The 22216-nt window shown below is 41.1% G+C and overlaps 3 protein-coding genes across 7 annotated transcripts in view; 1 reads left to right on the top strand and 2 right to left on the bottom strand.

Annotated features, from left to right (window-relative positions):
* The window catches only part of apba2b (amyloid beta (A4) precursor protein-binding, family A, member 2b), a 66496-nt gene extending 57273 nt beyond the window's left edge, over nucleotides 1–9223 (bottom strand). The window contains exon 1 of one of the 3 annotated variants that reach the window (XM_042320953.1): nucleotides 8990–9223. The gene's annotated coding sequence lies outside the window, so the exon portion shown is untranslated. Of the gene's footprint in view, nucleotides 1–2421; nucleotides 2571–8989 lie in introns of those variants that run through there. The other 2 variants (XM_042320954.1, XM_042320956.1) reach the window with 2 other exon arrangements.
* Nucleotides 9224–14556: 5333 nt separating this feature from the next.
* Nucleotides 14557–15947, bottom strand: mcee (methylmalonyl CoA epimerase). Of its 3 annotated transcripts, none has more exons than XM_024418796.2 (3): nucleotides 15690–15939; nucleotides 15068–15411; nucleotides 14557–14937 (listed from the first exon to the last, which is right to left on the bottom strand). In XM_024418796.2, the coding sequence occupies exons 1-3, from the start codon at nucleotides 15937–15939 to the stop codon at nucleotides 14785–14787; spliced, it is 747 nt and encodes a 248-aa protein (XP_024274564.1). In that variant the 3' UTR covers nucleotides 14557–14784. The 3 variants fall into 3 exon arrangements, with proteins under 3 accessions (XP_024274564.1, XP_024274566.1, XP_024274567.1); XM_024418798.2 differs by having other exon boundaries at nucleotides 14558–14937; nucleotides 15869–15947; XM_024418799.2 differs by having other exon boundaries at nucleotides 14559–14937; nucleotides 15068–15417.
* On the top strand, nucleotides 15911–21883 carry mphosph10 (M-phase phosphoprotein 10 (U3 small nucleolar ribonucleoprotein)). Its single transcript, XM_042320182.1, is given in 13 exon segments — nucleotides 15911–16047; nucleotides 17503–17712; nucleotides 17715–17912; nucleotides 18043–18188; nucleotides 18324–18331; nucleotides 18628–18741; nucleotides 18883–18950; nucleotides 19553–19690; nucleotides 19815–19925; nucleotides 20869–20923; nucleotides 20926–20966; nucleotides 21154–21372; nucleotides 21602–21883. Coding segments are annotated over 13 exon segments (1515 nt in total). The 5' UTR covers nucleotides 15911–15960; the 3' UTR covers nucleotides 21722–21883.
* The last annotated feature ends 333 nt before the right edge of the window (nucleotides 21884–22216 follow it).

Here is a 22216-nt window from a genome sequence, read left to right as displayed (position 1 = left end):
GGAGTAGACGGAAGGACATGAAAATAGCTGTGCAGCGACGCTCCCCATCCAACCTGACAGAGTGAGAGGATCTGCAGAGAAGAATGGGAGAAACTCCCCAAATACAGGTGTGCCAAGCTTGTAGCATCATACCCAAGAAGACTTGAGGCTGTAATTGCTGCCAAAGGTGCTTAAACAAAGTACTGAGTAAAGGGTCGGAATAGTTGTGTAAATATGATATTTCAGTCAAATAAAACTTTTACATTTGCAAACATTTCTAAAATCCATTTTAGAATAAGGCTGTAACGTAACTGTGGAGAAAGTAAAGGGGTTTGAATACTTTCCAAATGCACTTCCAGATAAGGGTCATATACGGAAGGGTCATATTGGTGTGTAGCCCAAACGCTACAAACAGGTGGGCAGATCGGCTGTACCGACTTTCAGACGAGCCCCAAGTCTCGCTCGCTCTCTCTCTCTTTCTCTATGCCATAGATCAAACTCCCTCAGCTGGTGTTTCTAAATTAAATCCATCATGGCATTGATTAACCATCATTCGAAATGTCTCAAACTGCCATAGATACAAGAGCTACTGCAGTTTTTTAGATACACATCAAATTCAATTGCAGGCTAGCCCTTTGCTGTGTAACATATCAATGTTAAATCAAAACTTAAAATAAGTAAATGTTTTCATGGCTCCTGTCGAGAGAGAGATGGAGAGCAATCCAGCTGTGTGGCAGTGTATTGTAGCAGATAGCCGGAGCCCTCTCTCCATCTAAATGTTAATGTCATGCAATCCTCCCAGAAACACAGCGGCTAATGAGCAGGTCCACTGAATACAGTCAAGCCAAAAGTAGGAATAATGACAACGTAGGAAGCACAAAGACGAAGGTGGGCTTTGTTGACCCACAACCAGCGGTGTAAAGTACTTAAGTAAAAATACAACTTAAGTGGTTTTTTGGGGTAGGTGTACTTTACTCTACTATTTATATTTGTGACAACTTTTACTTCACTACATTCCTAAAGAAAATGTACTTTTTACTCCATACATTTTCCCTGACAACAAAAAATGCTTCCATACATTTTGAATGCTTAGCAGGACAAGAAAATGGTCCAATTCACACACTTATCAAGAGAACATCCCTGGTCTTCCCTACTACCTCTGATCTGGTGGACTCACTAAACACAAATGCTTCATTTGCAAATGATGTCTGAGTGTTGGAGTGTGCCCCTGCCTAAAAATGGTGCAGTCTGGTTTGCTTTATGAAGGGAATTTGAAATTATTCATACTGTTACATTTACTTTTGATACTTAAGTATATTTAAAACCAAATACTTTCAGACTTTTACTCAAGTAGTATTTTACTGGGTGACTCACTTATGAGTCCTTTTCTATTAAGGTATCTTTACTTTTACTCAAGTATGACAATTGGGTAGTTTTTCCACAACTGCAGCAATGTACAGGACGACTGGAAATAGGTATAGCAAGGTCACACACACACACTTGCAACCTCACTATGCCCACCTACATAGAATGTAATAACCTAGCATACTACATACTGTAGGCCTACAAATTCCCAAGGACAAATAGAAGCAGACATACATGCTAACTACTATGAGAAACAAGAGTATGTAGATAACAGGGACTTTCAGACTGGATGTATGCAGAAGCTAAAGTTTTTCTCACACTTGTCACAAAGCTGCCGTCACTACTAATGATAAATGAGGCCTCTAGGCTACAGCCCCCCAAGTTACTTTACAAAAGAAAGAATCGAACCGAGATGAAAGAGTAATATGGATTGTTGATCTGCATGCTTTTAGTTCCACGCTTTGCTCAATTTGAAGGTGTTTTGAAGGCATAGGAGAATTCTCCTTGCCTCCCTCTTGGGGTGTTAATAAGCTTTCCTTTAGTGCCACCCATGATCTATACAGGCGTGAATGGGGCTTTCTCTAGGGGCTTCAAGGTTTTTCTTTGTTGCCAATTTTTCTTTTTCCAAAAGGTGGCTCCATTCAGCCTCTGAAAGTCTGTGTAATTGGGTTTAGTTCATTTAAATGCTAATGTCCTGGGATCTGGAAATGACATGCAGATATCACCTCATTGATTCTGAGAGACACCAGCTCGCCATTGACATAATGTCTAGAGATTTGAATCAGGGCTCCTTAAAAGCTCAGATAACTCAACAGAAGCATTCGTTCCGCCTACATGACACAGATATACTTGCCGATAAAACCAGCAAATAATATAATGTGCTAGGGTTGTGACGCGGTCAAAAATCATGACAGTCTTCATCCATAACCGACAGTTATACGGTAACTGTGTCAGCCCTATAATGTACTGTAGTTAACAACATGTTAAATGGAGTTAAAGGACTGGTTCACTAAATGGCATGTTATAGAAGGGTACAAACACCTTTTCGGCGATTTCATTTGTTTTTGAGAAACTTACCCCAGTCGCAATAGACTTCCTCGTTGCTCCTTGTGCATTGTGGGGGCGTTGAAAAACAAGAACGCACCAAAAACGTTATTTTAGAAAGACACTTTATAGTGATGCAGGTCTTTAGACGTTGTACACATGAAATTGTGTCATTCAGAACTTTACCCGCATGTTATAGATTTGTTTTTATCCTGTTGCAACTCTAGCAATAACTCTCCCGTCCACTCTAGCAGCAAGCTACACGGAGAATGACCCAGCTGGGTAGGGGAAACAGCTCAAGTCACACAAAGTGGAATATAGCCTCGAGGATATGGTTCAGTAGGGAAACAATGTCATGTGTACAACATCTAAAGACCTACATCGATATACTGACAGTGTGTCCGTTTCTAAAATAACTTACAGTATTTGGGTGTTTTTTGTTCATGTTTTTTTTTTTGCACACCCCCACACTGCACAATGAGCAACGAGGAAGTCTATCGCGGCTGGGGTAAGTTTCTCAAAAAACAAGTGATGATTTCTAGTGTATAACACAATTTCTACACCCTTCTACTGTATAACACGCCATTTACATCAAAAATAGAAATGCACTTCAGAAATAATTAACTAACTATTTAAGATTATAATTTAGTAAGGGTTTCAAATTGATACAATTCATAGCCTACGTAAAATAGACGCTCGTCTATATTCTCACTCCACACAGTGTGTGACTCTCTCCTGGTGTATGGCATAACCTCGTTTCTCTAAAGATCTAAAGTGCCATGTCCTGGTAGCCTTGGCCCTTAAACACTGAAATAAATGTCTCAGCATTCAATCAGCAAAGCCTATATGACCCAATGCCCTCCTGGTATATGAGGACTGTCAGACATCCACATCACTCATAGCTGAAAACCATTTCATCTGGGTCATCCACCAGGGCTAGAGGTCACTGACGAGACAGACCAAATCTCCTCCAGCAGCACACCGGCACGTTCATACTTCACACTCGGCCAGGCGGGTCGGGGAGAGCAGGTGGGTGTGATTGCGTTCAGTGTGACGCCAGCAACAGACGGAAGGGAAATAACTGTGGCAGGCAAGCAGTGTACAACGGTTATTGACAGAGGAGCAGGAGCATGAGGAGGAACATGCTCTCTACAAGAGACCGATATGAGTCACACACACTGTGGGAGTTATTCACAGGCAGGGGGGCTGGCTCTCTCCGTTTTCCCTCTGCCAGGAAACTGCTCAGCGCACATCAAACGGCTTTCCACCCTAGCTATGAAACCCTCAAAGGCCGAATATCAGAGTGCTCCTCATTTCTCATCCCTGCAGATAAACAGCACACTTTAAAGAAGGCGTCGGATTTTGAAGGATGATGGTTACAAATGATCAACGAGAAGGGTGTTGAATCAATATGCCACTAACCAAGCCAGCCTTGACTGCCTTGGGCCCTCTCTGTCCTCAACACAAAGTAAAAGATCTGGAGGGGAGACCTCTAGTCTCAGATATCACGACTTGGTACTAAGTCATCCTTCCTGCTATGACTTTGATTGAACAATCAAACCTCTATGTGGACCGAGAAATGATTTCCCCTTGAAGAGCCCCATCATTCATTAGACTAGACCGTGCTAACTGAACACCTGGTGGGTAAGGAAGGGTAAATGCGGTGTCTAAAAATACGGAACCGGCGTCCCTCCCATCCCTCCACAGCAGGTAGGTCAGGTGGCCCTGCTAATTACCTAATCTTCCTAGCAGGGCATAATGGTGGCTGCCATCATCACTCACTAACCACTAGAGCATTTGAAAAAAACGCCTGATGACTTGCTGTTTTTAACTTTGCTTTTATATTAATGAACATCAGTGCCTCAAGACAAATATATAGCCACAAGCTTCAGTTTTTGAATGAACAATTCTGAATAAATAAATAATCCTACTTTGAGTTCTTTAAATGATGTTCCAAAGTTGTATTTCTCTGTTCACTTTCAGCATTAGACTGAGATAATGAAGGAGCAGAGTATTCTGAAGCCATCACACAGCATGGTATGACTAAGGGTGGGCTCGATGTTGACGGAGATCCCCAGCAAAATGCAGAAAAATGTTTTTTTTAAACATGAAAGATTGTAATCACACAGCTTGTCCCTGTGATGCAACGACTTCAAGAAAACACGAAAATCCCCTTTCCAAAATACACGTCCTGATGACATACTACAACCATCCTGGCAATTGAAAGCCCAACCCAATCCCATGAAATTCAAGAACATTTTAAACTGTGGACAAGCAACTACACAAAGTGGCCATGTGATGGAATCCCTCTAAACAGTTCAGCTATTCTGAAAGGAAGGAAATACATGGGACCATACAGGGATGTTTTAGAGTGTAAAAAGCTGTCACAATGCCACGAGATCAAAGAGTAGCCTCTGACTATACTCTCCTCATCCCAAATTCACAGCCACATCTCTCATTACACAGTCATAGCACACGGCTGACAGCTCTCCTGCAGGGTTAACATCCTGTACTAAAGGAACATTACCACAGGTTTAAAACGTCAGCTCACAGACACAATTCACACAGAGGTGTCTATTACTGAGTCACTGGCTTACTGGTGCTCTTGCATGCCGTCCCTAGGAGGGCTGCGTCACTTGAGTGGGTTGAGTCACTGACGTGATCTTCCTGTCCGTGTTGGCGCCCCCCTCTGGTTCGTGCCGTGTGGGAGATCTTCGTGGGCTATACTCAGCCTTGTCTCAGGGTAGTAAGTTGGTGGTTTGAAGATATCCCTCTAGTGGTGTGGGGACTGTGCTTTGGCAAAGTGGGTGGGTTTATATCCTGCCTGCTAGGCCCTGTCTGGGGGTATTGTCGGACGGGCCACAGTGTCTCCCGACCCCTCCTGTCTCAGCCTCCAGTATTTATGCTGCAATAGTTGTGTCGGGGGCTAGGGTCAGTCTGTTATATCTGGAGTATTTGTCCTGTGTGAATTTAAGTATGCTCCCTCTAATTATCTCTCTCCCGGAGGACCTGAGCCCTGGGACCATGCCTCAGGACTACCTGGCCTGATGACTCCTTGCTGTCCCTAGTCTGCCGGGTCGTGCTGCAGCTCCCGTTTCAACTGTTTTGCCTGCGGCTATGGAACAATGACCTGTTCACCGGACATGCTGCCTTGTCCCGGAACTGCTGTTTTCCACTCTCTCCTCTACAGCACCTGTTGTCTCGAACTCTGTTGGCTTTTCATAGACGAGCATTCAGACATTTACTCCTGAGGTGCTGACCTGTTGCACCCTCTACAACCACTGTGATTATTATTATTTGACCCTGCTGGTCATCTGTGAACATTTGAACATCTTGGCCATGTACTGTTATAATCTCCACCTGGCACAACCAGAAGAGGACTGGCCACCCCTCATAGCCTGGTTCCTCTCTAGGTTTCTTCCTAGGTTCCTGCCTTTCTAGGGAGGTTTTCCTAGCCACCGTGTTTCTACATCTGCATTGCTTGCTCTTTGGGGTTTTAGGCTGGGTTTCTGTATAGCACTGTGACATTGGCTGATGTAAAAAGGGCTTCATAAATAAATTTGATTGAGGTGTCTGTGTGTCAAATATAAAACACATTTTTTTGCTACTTTCTGAGCCAGGTTACAAATCACAAAAATGGTTCACCTGGATTGCTATCTAAACATCTGACTGATCACAAAGACTGTTTTAACCAAATTACTTCTGAGCAGTAGTTTATCTATTTATTTTGAGATAGCATATGACATTTAAATGATCTGAAAACAGAAAAGCTACTGATAAAATGGTTTCCATTTGTACTGCTACAAAAATACACTAATGTTCCAGGCAGTAATACCATGCAATAACTGGGGTAGTAATTGTCATCTCTCAAATGAGTTCCTACAAATCAACTCTCAAACGGATTTCCTTGGGAGCGTTGCAGGCTGAGAGACGTGCCTAGAAGCACCACAAGAGGCAGTAGAGAGAGTTCTCCAACCTTCAACACATCTGATCTTGGACACAACCCGCCAGGGGGCAACTGACTGGCCTTGAACATCATTATCCTACATGACTGGCTTGCAAAGAAATTAAAGGACACATCATACATCATAAACAGCTGTCTGTGACAGTAGCTTTTGAGGTGAAAACGGTTCTGTTCAAACATAACATTTGAATTAGGCTACTATGAAGACGTAGCTTGCGCCTGTCATTCACAGGACCCCAGCCGAATCTAATTATCTTATCTTGATTAAGTGTACAGTATAATGCTGTAAATATGGTAATAGCCATTTATCTGAAAAAACAGAGATCAAGCCTTATCTGATTCACTTGTCCCAGTCATAATAATCATCAGCCTGAGCAGAAGGGAAACAAGATCCAAGTACAACCTCTCTCTTGGCTCTCTCTCATCCGCAAGAGTCCAATTTAGAATTCTCCTGCTGCTGCATGAATAGCATCCCAGCAGGCTGCTGCGACACAGTGTTTGTCCTTCAGCTCCTGTGGCACACATAAAACAGGAACGAGCAGAGGGGCACCCTCTCTGACGGCTGGGAGAGGGGAGAGGGTCAGGAGAAGGCGGGCCGCCAGGCGCCAGCCAGCCAGAACGTGGAGCTGGTCTCGGACACGGAGTGAGCCCACCTGCTGGGGACCGAGGTGCCTCCAGAGCCGCACACCTTGCCCCAGCGGGCCATTTTAAAACCGGACACCTGCTCTAGGACAGAATGGCCATTTACTAAGTAGAATTTCCAAATGTGAATGTAACGTCACAATAAAGTGCAAGTATTATCACGCAAATGTTACTTGGGCACAGACGTTAATTCAATGTCTATTCCACGTTAGTTCAACGTAATTACATTGAAATGTGGAAACCACATTGATTCAACCAGCACAGTGGGTATTATGTAAAACAACCCAAAAAAATGTTGGTATTTATTCATCTTTAAAATCAGTCATCATGTTACTGTAATCTAATTTACAGTCATCCTGAAAGCAAGATACACAACATGACCAAAGGTATGTGGACACCTGCTCGTCGAACATCTCATTCCAAAATCATGGGACATTAATATGGAGTTGGTCCCCTCTTTGCTGCTATAACAGCCTCCATTCTTCTGGGAAGGCTTTCCGCTAGATGTCAGAACATTGCTGCGGGGACTTGCTTCCATTCAACCACAAGAGCTTTAGTGTGGTTGAGCACAGATGTTGGGCGATTAGTCCTGGCTCGTAGTCGCAACCGAGGATAGAAGATGTTTACGCGCTAGGTGCTTCAGCACTCTGCAGTTCCGTTCTGTGAGCTTGTGTGGCCTACCACTTCGACTGAGCCATTGTTGCTCCTAGACGTTTCCACTTCACAATAACAGCACTTACAGTTGACCGGGGCAGCTCTAGCAGGTCAGAAATTTGACAAACTGACTTGTTGGAAAGGTGGCATCCTATGATGGTGCCATGTTGAAAGTCACTGAGCTTTTCAGTAAGGCCATTCTACTGCAATTTTTTTCTATGGAGATTGTATGGCTGTGTGCTCGATTTTATGCACCTGTCAGCAACAGGAGTGACTGAAATAGATGAATCCAGTCATTTGAAGGGGTGTCCACATATTTTTGTATATATAGTGTATATGAAAAAAACATCAAGGCCTTCATTAAAATTTGTATTGAGCTAAGACTGACATCAAACCCCTAAGGCAAAAATTCCAAACATGCTGTCATCAAGCTGTCATCTGTGTCATCTCACAATTCAACAGTCTTGAAGCAGTTATAATTCCTACCAAGCCTGACTAAAGGACAATCAAAATGTAATCAGAGCATGGTTTGGTCTAATTTAAAGGCCAATTTCAGATTTAGTTGGGCTTGCTTTTATGTAGGCTTTCAAATACATTTCTTTCAATATGCAGCAGCATCAGACAGACTGGACATGAGTTGACTCCACTGAGCTTACCAACCCTGACATGTCTCCTTGAGTTTCTATAGAACAACACACCAAAAACAATTACAGTGAGTGTGTTGTCTGCTCTGTCCTCTTGTATGGCTAGATCTGGGACTGAGTGGTACACAACAGACAAAGGACAACAACCCCAAGAGCATCAAAAGCAGACAGTTTTCATTAGCAGTCCATTTTTTGTTCATGATTATGGAGCTGGTGTGTGTGAGTGAGAGGACATAGATCACCTTACAATTACACAAGTCAACAAAATACTTTTTTCAAGATGTATCAATGGCTAATGTACTTTATTGCACAGCCTGCTACAATTATGACAACATCTGAAGTAGATGTGGCCACAGAATGTTTTTCTCCATATAACACCATGATTTTCAGATACAATTTTGACAATACATTTGTACAGATTAGATTTATATTCCCAGCATTTAAGCAAAGGAGAATGCAGCGTGTATTGGATAATTAGACACATTTACCCGCATTAAAAGTGTGTCGAACAGGCGGTTAAAAATCCATATTGGTGAATTAGCTAGTTGCAGATGATGAGCCTATGCCATGGTTGCTGTCTGCTGTCTTCAAAAGATGCTCTAGGAATAATGGACCAAAAAGCACCTTTCTTTTCGACACATCGGTAATGATGAATCAAGCATTTCGTTGTAGATAAATGAAGGCCACACTATCTTACCTGCTGAATTCAACGTTTGTTCTTCGGTCGCTCAAGTCACCTCCCTTTCAGAATTGTGAAAGCTGATGATGCTTCCAAGACACTTGCACGGGATCAGATTACATCGAGAGAAAGCGACCAGCCCCGGAATCTGAAAAATAGAAGTACCAGTTGAAGCGGCCCCGGAACGTGTATAAAGACCCCACTGCAGTTCTCCCCATTGGGTTTCCCACAGAGCTTGTGAAACACTTGTGTTTCTCCGGTCGTTACGGTGGAGTGGCGGCAACCAGAGGCGATAGACTCGAACCCCACCCAGTCACCGAGAATGAAAAGATAATGGAGAGAAAAATATTGGTTTACAAAAGAGTGCAGTGCGACCCATGATACAAAACATAATTGGCCATCCTATTTATTTTTTGTTGGTCACAGTTAATTGGCTATAGATTTGCGTGTAGCCTAACATAAATCATGCATGGACGAGAGAAAGAAAACCTCTGAATCATATTCTCTGCACTTTTCAAATCACTTTCATGCAGTGGCGGTTCTAGCTTGTATGGCTCCCTGGGCGAACCCCACCTTCAGGGCGCCCCCGCCCCCCCAAAAGCACCATTCTGCACTAACTGTAATTTTTATTCAGACATTTGGAACAACACAAATAAATAACCATAACATTTAAAACCATGTAACTATAAAAATATACACAAAAATAAGACTCATAAATATCAAAAATAAGTAACAAAGACAAATAAATCAACACATTTGTTTCTGGCACTAGAGCATCAATACATTACCCATCCCCCAACACTGTCAACCAAGAGTCAAGACTAAATCAATTTACCTTGATGGTGTGCAGACTGGTTTTATATTATTAACAATTTTGCACAAACCAGAAAAAAATGCAACAATATGTCTGTGAAACTATATATTCACAGTATTATGAATGAATTGTGGCTTATTTGGTAGCATTTCGTAGTGTGACTAATTTTTCTCATTGCATTAGTACTGTACAAAGTTAGGGGTGCGCTATTTGATAGATTCCCCAGCTCCCCTTACCTCGGGCTTCCAGTGTGGAGACCTGAGGTCAACCTACCCCCGCCCCATCTCGTACTTCTGAGTGTGAGACCTTCCCAGGCCTGCCAACAAACTAGAATCAGGGCGCCCACCCCAACAAGGTTAATTGACCCACAGTCCCACACGGTGATATATCCTTGACGTGATGTAAATATGAGCGATAGAAAATCGATCGTGCGAATGTCACCATGGGTATAGGCTGCCCATGTCACCTATACCTAAATCCGCCACTGCTTTTATGGTAGTGACAAAAATAACTACAATGTTATTGTTGTATAATTGGATGAGGTTAAATATTTTTTTACCTAAAATTACCAGTCACATAACAGGGTGACATTTCCATTTTTTTTTTAAAACGAATTTAAAGAAATGTCATTGAATGGGGGAGAGATTGTATATATAAACCAGTAATTCTTCCTAACGCATCAGTGGGCAGCTCATTGAGTGATCATATTTAGCAAAACGACATTACACAACAAAAAGAGGACGAGATTGGAAACCATCCTACTTCATATCACGCAATAAAATCCATTCATCTTTGCCTCCAGTGGCAAGTTATGAATTAATTACAATGCCGTCAGAAAGTATTCACACCCCTTGACTTTTTCCACATTAGTTGTTTTACAGCCGGAATGTAAAACAAATTAAATTGAGATTGTGTGCCACTGGCCTACACACAGTGCCACATAATGTCAAAGTAGAATTATGTTTCTAGACATTTTTACAAATGAATTAAAAATGAAAAGCTGAGATGTCTTTAGTCAATAAGTATTCAATCCCTTTGTTATGGCATGCTTAAATAAGTTCAGAAGTAAAACTTTGCTTCACAAGTCACATAAAAAGTTGCATGGACTCACTGTGTGCAATAATAGTATTTTAATATGATTTTTGAATGACTACCTCATCTCTGTACCACATCCATACTATTATCTGTAAGGTCCCTCAGTCGAGCAGTGAATTTCAAAAACAGATTTAACCACAAAGACCAGGGAGATTTTCCAATGCTTCGCAAAGAAGTGCACCCATTGGCAGATGAGCATGGTGAAGTGATTAATTACACAATTGGATGGCGTATCAATGCACCCAGTCACTACAAAGATACAGGAGTCCTTCCTAACTCAGTTGCCTGAGAGGGATTTCACCATGTGGCCAATGGTGACTTTAAAACAGTTACAAACTTATATGTCTGTGATAGGAGAAAACTGAGGATGAACCACAACATTGTAGTTACTCCACAAAATTAACCTAATTGATAGAGAGAAAAGAAGGAACGCTTTATCTTGAATACAAAGCGTTATGCTTGGGGAAAATCTAACACAACTGAGAACGACTCTTAATATTTTCAAGCATGGTGGTGGCATCGACAAGGACTACAGTTTTTTTTTTATAAAAAGAAATGGAATAGAGCTAAGCACAGGCAAAATCCTAGAGGGAAACCTGATTCAATCTGCTTTCCAACAGACACTGGGTGACAAATTCACCATTCAATAGGACAATGTAAAACACAAGACCAAATATACACTGGAGTTGCTTACCAAGACAACATTGAATGTTCCCGAGTGGCCCAGTTATAGTTGACTTAAAAATCGTCTTGAAAATCTATGGCAAGACATGAAAACATCTTGACAGAGCTTGAATCCTCTTTTAAAGAATAATGTGCAAATATTGTACAATCCAGGTGAACAAAGCTCTTGGAGACTTACCCAGAAGGACTCACAGCTGTTATCTGTGTCAGAGGGTTGAATACTTATGTAACCAAGATACACCACCAGTCAAAGGTTTTAGAACACCTACTTATTCAAGGGTTTTTCTTTATACTATTTTCTACATTGTAGAATAATAGTAAAGACATCAAAACTATGAAATAACACATTTGGAATCATGTAGTAAGACAAAAAAGTGTTCAATCAAAATATATTTTATATTTCAGATTCCTCAAATAGCCTGCTTTGCACACTCTTGGCATTCACAACCAGCTTCATGAGGTAGTCACCTGGATTGCATTTCAATTAACAGGTGTGCATTCTTAAAAGTTAATTTGTGGAATTTCTTTCCTTCTTACTGCATTTGAGTCAGTCAGTTGTGCTGTGACAGGGTGGGGGTATACAGAAAATAGCCTTATTTGGTAAAAGACCAAGTCTATATTATGGCAAGAACAGCTCAAATAAGCAAAGAGAAATGACAGTCCATCATTACTTTAAGACATGAAGATCAGTCAATAAGGGACATTTCAAGAACTTTGAAAGTTTCTTCAAGTGCAATTGCAGAAACCATCAAGCGCTATGATGAAGTTGGCTCTTGTAAAGACCGCCACAGGAAAGGAAGACCCAGAGTTACCTCTGCTGCAGAAGATAAGTTGTTCTAGGCACCAGACTGGTGACAACTTATTGGCAAAGCTACTGAATGTGCGTATTTCACATCAAATTAAACTATTACATGTTTAACACTGCAGAAAGTCAGCGACATAAACACATTGCCTGAAATGTAGTTCCAAAACAAGAGCCTGACTAATGTAATTAGGAATATATGCTGAGGGCTATGAATTGATATTCATGCGGAAACTGTGAAGAGGTTCCTTTTGCATTTCTTCACTCCAATTCCTAACAGCCTGGAGAACTACGGAACTGAGGAAATAAGAAAAGCCTGCTGCAACACTAAAGATAAGACTGGACAGGCTTCTTAAAATGTTCATGCAATTAAGCTTAAATGCTTTTAGTACACTGAAACAACCTTATTACACTCAATATGCTTATCAGTTCATACATTTTTATATTAAGACATTTGTCCTGTTGCATAGCAAGTTCGAATTAGATTTCCAGAAGTTGCAAATCAAAAGGCCATTTTGCTTTTCTTCACAATGAGAAAGAGCATTCCTCTGAGAGCCAGCTGAAAGGAGCATTATTATTGAATTCGCTCCAAATAAATATTTCCACAGCAACTGTTTAAATCTGTGTGAAAATAAGTTATTTCATATAAAAACATTTATCTATGTACACGTGAAAATGAATTAATACATGTGAATTTACTCACCATAAGTGCTTAGAGTCGATCATAGAATTTATTCACAGCAGAGGCAAATAGACACTTAGTTTTAAGGCAGATAAAGCTTTTTTTTCTTTTTAAAGGAAACAAACCAATACACTACCGGTCAAAGGTTTCAGAACACTTACTCATTCAAGGGTTTTTCTTTATTTTGGACTATTTTCTACATTATAGAATAATACTGAAGACATCAAAACTATGAACTAACACATATGGAATCATGTAGTAACTACAAAGTGTTAAACAAATCAAACTATATTTTATGCACTCAAATGCATTTCAATTAACGGGTGTGCCTTCATAAAAGTTCATTTGTGGAATTTCTTTCCTTCTTAAAGCGTTTGAGCCAATCAGTTGTGTTGTGACAAGGTAGGGGGGTATACAGAAGATAGCCTTATTTGGTAAATGACCAAGTCCATACTATTGCAAGAACAGCTCAAAAAAGCAAAGAGAAACGTCAAGACATGAAGGTCAGTCAATACGGAACATTTCAAGAACTTTGAACGTTTGTTCTAAGTGCAGCCGCAAAAACCATCTAGCGATATGATGAAACTGGCTCTCATGAGGACCGCCACAGGAATGGAAGACCCACAGTTACCTCTGCTGCAGAGGATAAGTTCATTAAAGTTACCAGCCTCAGAAATTGCAGCTCAAAGAAATGCTTCAGAGTTGAAGTAACAGACACATCTCAACATCAACTGTTCAGGGGAGACTGTGAATCAGGCCTTCATGGTCAAATTGCTGCAAAGAAACCACTACTAAAGGACACCAAGAAGAAGAGACTTGCTTGGGCCAAAAAACCCAAGCAATGGACATTAGACCGGTGGAAATTTGTCCTTTGGTCTCGAGTCCAAATTGGAGATTTTTGGTTCCAACCGCCATGTCTTTGTGAGACGCGGTGTGGGTGAACGGATGATCTCTGCATGTGTATTTCCCACAGTAAATCATGGAGGAGGAGGTGTTATAGTGTGGTGGTGCTTTGCTGGTGACACTGTGATTTATTTAGAATTAACCAGCATGGCTACCACAGCATTCTGAAACAATACAACATCACATCTGGTTTGGGCTTAGAAAGAGTATCATTTGTTTTTCCAACAGGACAATGACTCAACACACCTCCAGGATGTATAAGGGCTAATTTAACAGGAAGGAGAGTGATGGAGTGTTGCATCAGATGACCTGGCCTCCACAATCCCCCTACCTCAACCCAATTGAGATGGTTTGGGATGAGTCGGACAGCAGAGTGAAGGAAAAGCAGCCAACAAGTGCTCAGCATATGTGGTAACTCCTTCCAAGACTGTTGGAAAAGCATTCCAGGTGAAGCTGGTTGAGAGAATGCCAAGAGTGTGCAAAGCTGTCATCAAGGCAAAGAGCAGCTATTTTTATATATATATATATATATAGATTTGTTTAACACTTTATTTGTTACTACATGATTCCATGTGTTATTTCATAGTTTTGATGTCTTCACTATTATTCTACAATGTAGAAAATAGTATAAAGAAAAACCCTTGAATAAGTAGGTGTTCTAAAACTTTTGACCAGTAGTGTATATATTATATTTCATAGATCAATGCCCTGCTATTATACATATAAAAAATGTTACCTTTGCTATCATTATTACTGGTGGAAAAAGCACAATAATAAATCCATTTTCAAACCGGCTAATTGTGAACTACAGAGTTTATGAGACCTGTGGGTATTCAAGCTTGCTCCAGTTCCACAAGTACACCATCACAGTCTTTTGGGTGGAGGAACATGACAGGTTTCCCATGAGCGCCTATCCGTGGTTTAGCTGACAGGGTTCTAATGTTCCTAGCCTTCAGATCCACTATCGCTGCATTGATATCATCAACCTGAAATCACAAAAATAACATACAATATGATTACATTAGAGAACAGATGAGGGGACAAGGATAGAGAGAGTGAACACAGCCCATTCATGTGGGCTGAACAGCATATGCAGCATTGCTAAGACTGACTCACCTCAATGCAGATATGGTGCATCCCACCAGATTTGTTCTTCTGTAGGAAGCCTGCAATGGGGCTCTTCTCCCCGAGTGGGTGCAGCAGTTCCAGCTTTGTGTTACCCAGCTCCACAAAGACAGTGTAGACTCCATGCTCAGGAAGGGGAACTTTATCGCTGACCTGAGCCCCCAGTACATCTCTGTAAAGAGCAGTGGCTTTCTCCATGTCTGGCACAGCTATAGCGATGTGATTTAGCCTTCCCAGTTTCCATACAGATCCTGGAATACCTTGGCAGAGTGGTGTTGAGTTTGAAATTGCCCTCAGCATTGGAGAACAAGTGTGACGAACACACTTTGAGAGACCTGTAACTAAATAAATAAATAATTTAGTTCAGCCATACTATGCCATACAGTTTTTTGATGAGTACGAATCGTATTTGATTGAAAATGCTACCTGGATAAGTCAAGTAGCTAGCAACAGGAAACACTTGCTAAAAGTAATTCTGCACTAACAACGGTGGATTTAGCTAACTTTGTTGTGTAGCCCGAGATAAAAGTCTAAAGAGACTGTTTCTTACATGTGAAACAATATTTATCAGCTGCAAGCTGGCTAACAACAACAGATAGCTATCTATACGTACGTGCAACCTTCAACACCGACGCCGCCATATTTTCGAAGATCCGTGCAACGTAGGATAGCGAATTGCTTTGAATGTCAAGACAATGGGATAGAGTACACGTATATTGCTTTTCAATTAAACCCCGTGCATTGCCCTTGTAAATACAGTTATTTGGGATATTAATGTTGTCTAAACCTGACCTGCTATCCGGATCTTTATAGCACAACAGAGATTGTTTCCGGGGGGGAGAATATTTTCTTGTTATACACATGTTCCCATGTGAGCAAAAACGATGGCTACCGGGGACATAGGTAACGCGTTGGAGTGCTGTTTAAAGCTACTTAACATAAAAAACTGCACATCCAGAACATTTTCTTATGTAAGTGCAACATTTTTATAATATCTCGATATGTTTAACTTAAAATCAATTAATTCACTTGCTGCCATCGTTACACAATGCTAAGGCTAGCTAGCATCTATCAAATCAAAGTTTATTTGTCACGTGTGCCGAATACTTTTTATTTATTTATGCCCGGAGGCATTGGGATATTTTTTTTAGACCAGAGGAAAGAGTGCCTCCTACTTGCCCTCCAACACTACTTTCAGCAGCATCTGGTCTCCAATCCAGGAACTGACCAGGACCAACCCTGCTTAGCTTCAGAAGCAAGCCAGCAGTGGTATGCAGGGTGGTATGCTGCTGGCGACAGGTGAAGGTAGACCTTACAGTGAAATGCTTACTTACAGGCTCAAACCAATAGTGCGGGGGAAAAAAGCTGTGTAAGTAAGTAAAGAAATAAAACAATGGTAAAAAGACATTTGAAAATAACAATAGCAAGGCTATATACAGACACCGGTTAGTCAGGCTTATTGAGGTAGTATGTACATGTAGGTATGGTTAAAGTGAATTTGCATATATGATGAACAGAGAGTAGCAGTAGCATAAAAAGAGGGGGTGGTGGGACACGATGCCGATAGCCCGGTTAGCCAATATGCGGGAGCTCTGGTTGGTCGGGCCAATTGAGGTAGTATGTACATGAATGTATAGTTAAAGTGACTATGCTTATGGCTTGGGGGTAAAAACTGTTGAGAAGCCTTTTTTGTCCTAGACGTGGCACTCCGGTACCGCTTGCCATGCGCTAGTAGGGAGAACAGTCTATGACTGGGGTGGCTGGGGTCTTTGACAATTTTTAGGGCCTTCCTCTGACACCTTTTGAGGATCTCAGGACCCATGCCAAATCTTTTTAGTTTCCTGAGGGGGAATAGGCTTTATCATGCCCTCTTCACGACTGTCTTGGTGTGTTTGGACCATTCTAGTTGTTGATGTGGACACCAAGGAACTTGAAGCTCTCAACCTGCTCCACAACAGCCCCGTCGATGAGAATGGGGGCATGCTCGGTGCTCCTTTTCCTGTCGTCCACAATCATCTCCTTAGTCTTGGTTACGTTGAGGGATAGGTTGTTATTCTGGCACCACCCGGCCAGGTCTCTGACCTCCTTCCTATAGGCTGTCTCATCGTTGTCGGTGATCAGGCCTACCACTGTTGTGTCGTCTGCAAACTTAATGATGGTGTTGGAGCAAGCAAGCATTCCCTGTTTGGTTAGCTAGAACACGTCATCAAATATTCTTAAAGATAGCCCAGCAGCACCGATTCACTTGATTCTAGTAATTTAGCTACCCTTGATTAGTGTGGGTACTGGGATAGAACAAAACCCTGCACGCCCTGTGGTTTTCAAGGCCAGGGTGGGTTGAAGAAGACTGTTAACGTTATTAACCACTACTACTTGAAGAATACTGTTAACAACAATTGCTTTTTGTATTTTTTCTTTGTGTATAGTGTTCACTTAGTGAAGAGGAGATGAGAGATGGAGATTTGGAAGATGAAGATTGGCAAGGAGAAGAACCACCCATGCTTAAAACTGCTATGGATGCCTTGAGAAGGGATAACACAGACAAGGACTCTGATATAGATTTTGATGTGGACGCATTAGAAAGACAAGCTCAACAGAAGAAATGCTCAGCAGGGAGAGAGTCAAACTACTGGGTCCTCCATCAGAGGTTGATGACCAGTTCTTCAAGCTCTCAGAGATGGAGTCCTATCTGGACGATATGGACAGAAGGGAGGGGAAGGAGGGGGGCGGTGATGTAGACTACTTCCAGGACTTGCCCTCTGAAGAAGAAGATGATGGCGTAGACCTCTTCAGTGAAGATGTTTCTTCCAAAAAAAAACACAAAAAAACAAGCACAGTATGTATCATATAGTTTTTCTCTCTGCCAGACCTAACTACTATTCAGCTACTTGTGTTTGGTGGTGTTTCTGGTCATTATTGTAGACAAACACACTGAATTCCTATTAATGTACTATGTTCTTCTGTAGCTGAAAAGTTCCAGGAATCTGAAGTACAAAGACTTCTTTGATGCTGTGGATGATGATCCTGCGCAAACAGCTGACCAATCAGATGCAGAGGAGGAGGACAACAGTATGGATGTACTGCAAGAAGATGATGATGAAGAAGAAAATGAGTAAGTGGCTGATGCAGAAATCATGTGAATGTCATGGTTGGAATTGCATTAATAGGGAATATAGGGCAGGGATATTTATTTTGTACTTAAGATAAGAGTTGTTTGTTCCTTTGCTGTTTTAGGGACTTTGTTGAGGATGACGGGTGACCTTTAACCTACCTGCAGAAAGTGATGACAGTGAGGGAGAAGACATGGCGGACATCTTTGGAGGAAAGTCTCAAAATGCAACAAAGGCTGAATCCAAATTATCCTTTGAGAAACGACAAGACAAGGCAAGCTTTTCCTCGAGGGCTGTTTTAGAATATCTAAATTAGGTTGGGTGTCATTTCATTTACTATTTTTTTCATCTACCGTATATATAACTTTATGTAGCAGACTAATGAAATTGTAAATTCTTACCTTACACAGATGGCTGAAAAGATCCAGGATTTGTAAAAAGGCTGCCATAGGAGAGAAAAGCCATGGCAACTAACAGGAGATGTGTCTGCTCAGACTCGTCCAGAGAACAGCCTTCTTGAGGTGGATGTGGCATTTGACTCGGCCTCCAGGATGGGTACGTACCACATGCTTGTCAGTCTGTTCAGTTTAAGCTGTCAGTCCCATTGGAGAAGGTTTAGTATTTTACTTACTGCAAGTTTGTGTGTCGGAGAGGGTGCTTGTTCAGTCAGGTAACATTTGCTCTGTTTTCTCTCAGCCCCTGCTGTAACAGAGGAAACCACTTTGCAGCTGGAAGACATCATCAAGCAGAGGATTAAAGACCAGGTCAGTGTCTAGACGGGTCGGTCTTTTAGCAACAAAAACGACGCATGCTCAACTATGGGGCAAAACAGACTGGGTTGGCTTAGATGTAAACTATATTTAGTCGCCAAAGTTTATTGAAAACATACATTTTCACAATGAGAATTGTCTTTCAAGTACATCGTTATAGTTGTTGGTTAGCTAGCTAGTGAATGTGAGCCATTTTAGCTTAGACATCAGTCAAAACACCTCAAAACAAGACATAGTATCGAGAACAAGATGAAACTAGCTGAAAAGAGTCACCTATGATTCCCCACATGGCAGCTTCTTGTCATTGTTGATAACTACTGTATCTGGCCATTCAGAATCACAACAACACACCAACGTCTGCACCATTTAATCGCGTGCATCGTTTTCGTGACATTGTCAGCTAACCCGTCTCTAGAGACAACTCAATCTTGACAACAAACTGAACAACTATTTTCAGTTGAATCCAGCTGAATATGTCATCATCGTTTCATTGTGAGTAAATGGGTCGAACAAGTATAGGTCTATTTCGTTCCGATGTAACCACATTGGGACATTTCAAAGGCTATTTTATTTTATGACTTGTATTTTTTTCCAAGGTATGGGATGATGTGGTGCGCAAGGAGAAGCCAACGGAAGAGGTATTTGAGTACAAGAAGAGGCTGACTCTGGACCATGAGAAGAGCAAGCTGAGCCTTGCAGAGGTTTATGAGCAAGAGTACCTCAAGCAGAATCAGGTAGGTATTCCATTATATTTTAGTGTGAACATACTTGACTTTTCTCTATATTGCAATTCATATTTTTTTTTTTTTGTTGAATGAATTATTTATATTATTTATATCTATTTCCCTTGTATTTCAGCAGAAGACAGAGGATGAAGAAAACCCAGCCCGTGTAGAAATTCAAAAGCTTGTGGATTTTCTATTCCTTAAACTTGACGCTCTCTCTAACTTCCACTTCACACCCAAACTGGTGAGTTTTCCTGTCAATGTTTCCATGTGCCCTGGACACTGCAAAGCTGCAGCCGGTTCAAAACAAAGCAGCACGCCTTACCCTTAACTGCACACACAGAACTAACATCAGCAACATGATAGTCTTTCATGGTTAACGGTTGAGGAGAAATGGACTACATCTCTTCTAGTCTTTTTAAGAAACAGTTGTGTGTTGACAATGCCTAACCTTTTGTATAATCTATTTGCATACACTTCAAACAGACATGCATGACACTCCACTATGGGTTTCTTCATGGTACCCAAACCAAAAACAGATTTATTGTGTCACTCAGTTATGTATAGAGCTATGTCATTGTGGAACGCTCTGCCACCAGAGGTTACATAGGCAAAAAGCAAGTTTAGCTTTAAAACATCATCTTGTATCACAGCACTGCTCCTCTTTCTAAAGATCTAATTGAACTGTACCGTATATATGAATAGTGTATAAGTAGTATTTTTGTTGTCTCTGTGTCTTTCCTATATGTAACTTAAACATTTTTTAAAAGTAATGTCTTATGTTCTTGTCTATTACTGTTCTGTACTTTGTCATGTATTTGTACGTTTTATGTGGACCTCAGGAAGAGTAGCTGCTGCATGTAGAGTAGCTAATGGGGATCCTAATAAATTAAACACTGTAGCATTTGCATGACAACCATAATTTATGCTTGTCTTTTAAATATGGTATATTTAAGCAATAAGGCGGAGGGGGTGTGGTATATTGCCAATATACCATGGCTAAGGGCTGTTACGCACGACGCAACGTGGAGTGCCTAGAAAATACATGTTTTTTCATACCTGTGCTATACTAGAGCTTTCAGACAATCAGGGTTTGAACAACCCAGTTTATAATGAAGGATTTTGTACAAATGGAAACGCTTTTTACACCATATTGATATGTTTGACCTTTTCTTTGTGTCCTGCAGCCTGTTCCTGAAGTGAAAGTTGTCTCCAATGTGCCTTATATTGCTATGGAGGAAGTTGTGCTAGTAATGCCACTCTATTGGCTCCAGAGGAAGTCAAGGTTAGTCATGCATCCCTTTCCAATATGTTTCATGTTATGAGAAATCATATTCTAGTAGAATACACTGACGCGTACAAAAGCATTCAAGTGTTGAAGTCAACCAATGTACTTCTGTGTTGTCTACCATATTAGCCTTTTAGTAGATTCTTCTGAGGACAGGGTAACACTATTTCCTTTCTGATCTTAGGAGAAGAACAAGGCTGGTGACGTGCTAGTTGACTCTGAAAAGACCTCCACAGACAAGAAACGAGAGAGACGCAAGAAGAAGAAGGTGAAGAGCATCAAGATGAAGGAGAAGAGACAGAAACTGAAGGACAGAACTGGAGAGAATAAGAAACAATCAAAGGCAGAGGTGGCAGAAAACCTCAAGAAACTCACAAAGGGAGGCAAAGCAACATTATTAAAGGTCAGTGTTTTCTTGTTCTCTTCATGTCTCATTTTTATATTTAGTTAACCTTGTCTTTCAAATGCAAGCACCTCCAGTATATTTCTTTGTGATCAATATAGACTGATAAGGCCATTGTGTTCTCCACACATTTTCATTTGTATTTATTACAATAGATAGGATTCAGCTGTCTGTCACAGTTGCAAATAGTTTCTTAAAAATATATTTTTTAATTTGTTCTCTGTTCAAGGATGAGGGGAAGGATAAAGCTCTCTGCTCCTCCTCCGCCTTCTTCTCCCAACTACAAGACCAAGTGAAGAGCCAGATCAAAGGAGCCAAGGACCCGGGCTCCAAGAATAAGAAACACTAAGAAGTCTCAGCCAGCAAACTCAAGTTGTAGCATTTATTATGATGTATGTGTAATGATAATTCATATTTCTTGGTACAGATTTTTTTTAAACAGGAAGGTGCAATTTGTTAAACAGTGGTCGATAGTTTGTAATTTGCAATAATAATAAAAAACTAAACCTGTCATGCTGTAATTTATTCTGACTTTTTGTGACCAATTAGATTCACACTTTTAATCTGTTCAGCTATTCGATCTGTGGGCAGCAGGTAAAACATCTGCTGATGTGCCCATGGGCAAGGCACTTAACCATAATTTGCTCCAGGGTTGCGATATGATTATGGCTGACCCTGTAAAACGGGTGCCAAACCCAATCCATGGAGGACCTAGTGTTTTTCATTTCAATCAAGACCTAGACAACCAGGTCAAATCAAATGTCTTTATATAGCCCTTTGTACATCAGCTGATATCTCAAAGTGCTGTACAGAAACCCAGCCTAAAACCCCAAACAGCAAGCAA

Source organism: Oncorhynchus tshawytscha, linkage group LG04 (genome assembly GCF_018296145.1).
Source record: "Oncorhynchus tshawytscha isolate Ot180627B linkage group LG04, Otsh_v2.0, whole genome shotgun sequence".
NCBI classification, from domain to species: domain Eukaryota; kingdom Metazoa; phylum Chordata; class Actinopteri; order Salmoniformes; family Salmonidae; genus Oncorhynchus; species Oncorhynchus tshawytscha.
The sequence above is the reverse complement of the archived record's forward strand: the minus strand, read 5'-3'. Positions and strand labels throughout refer to the sequence as shown.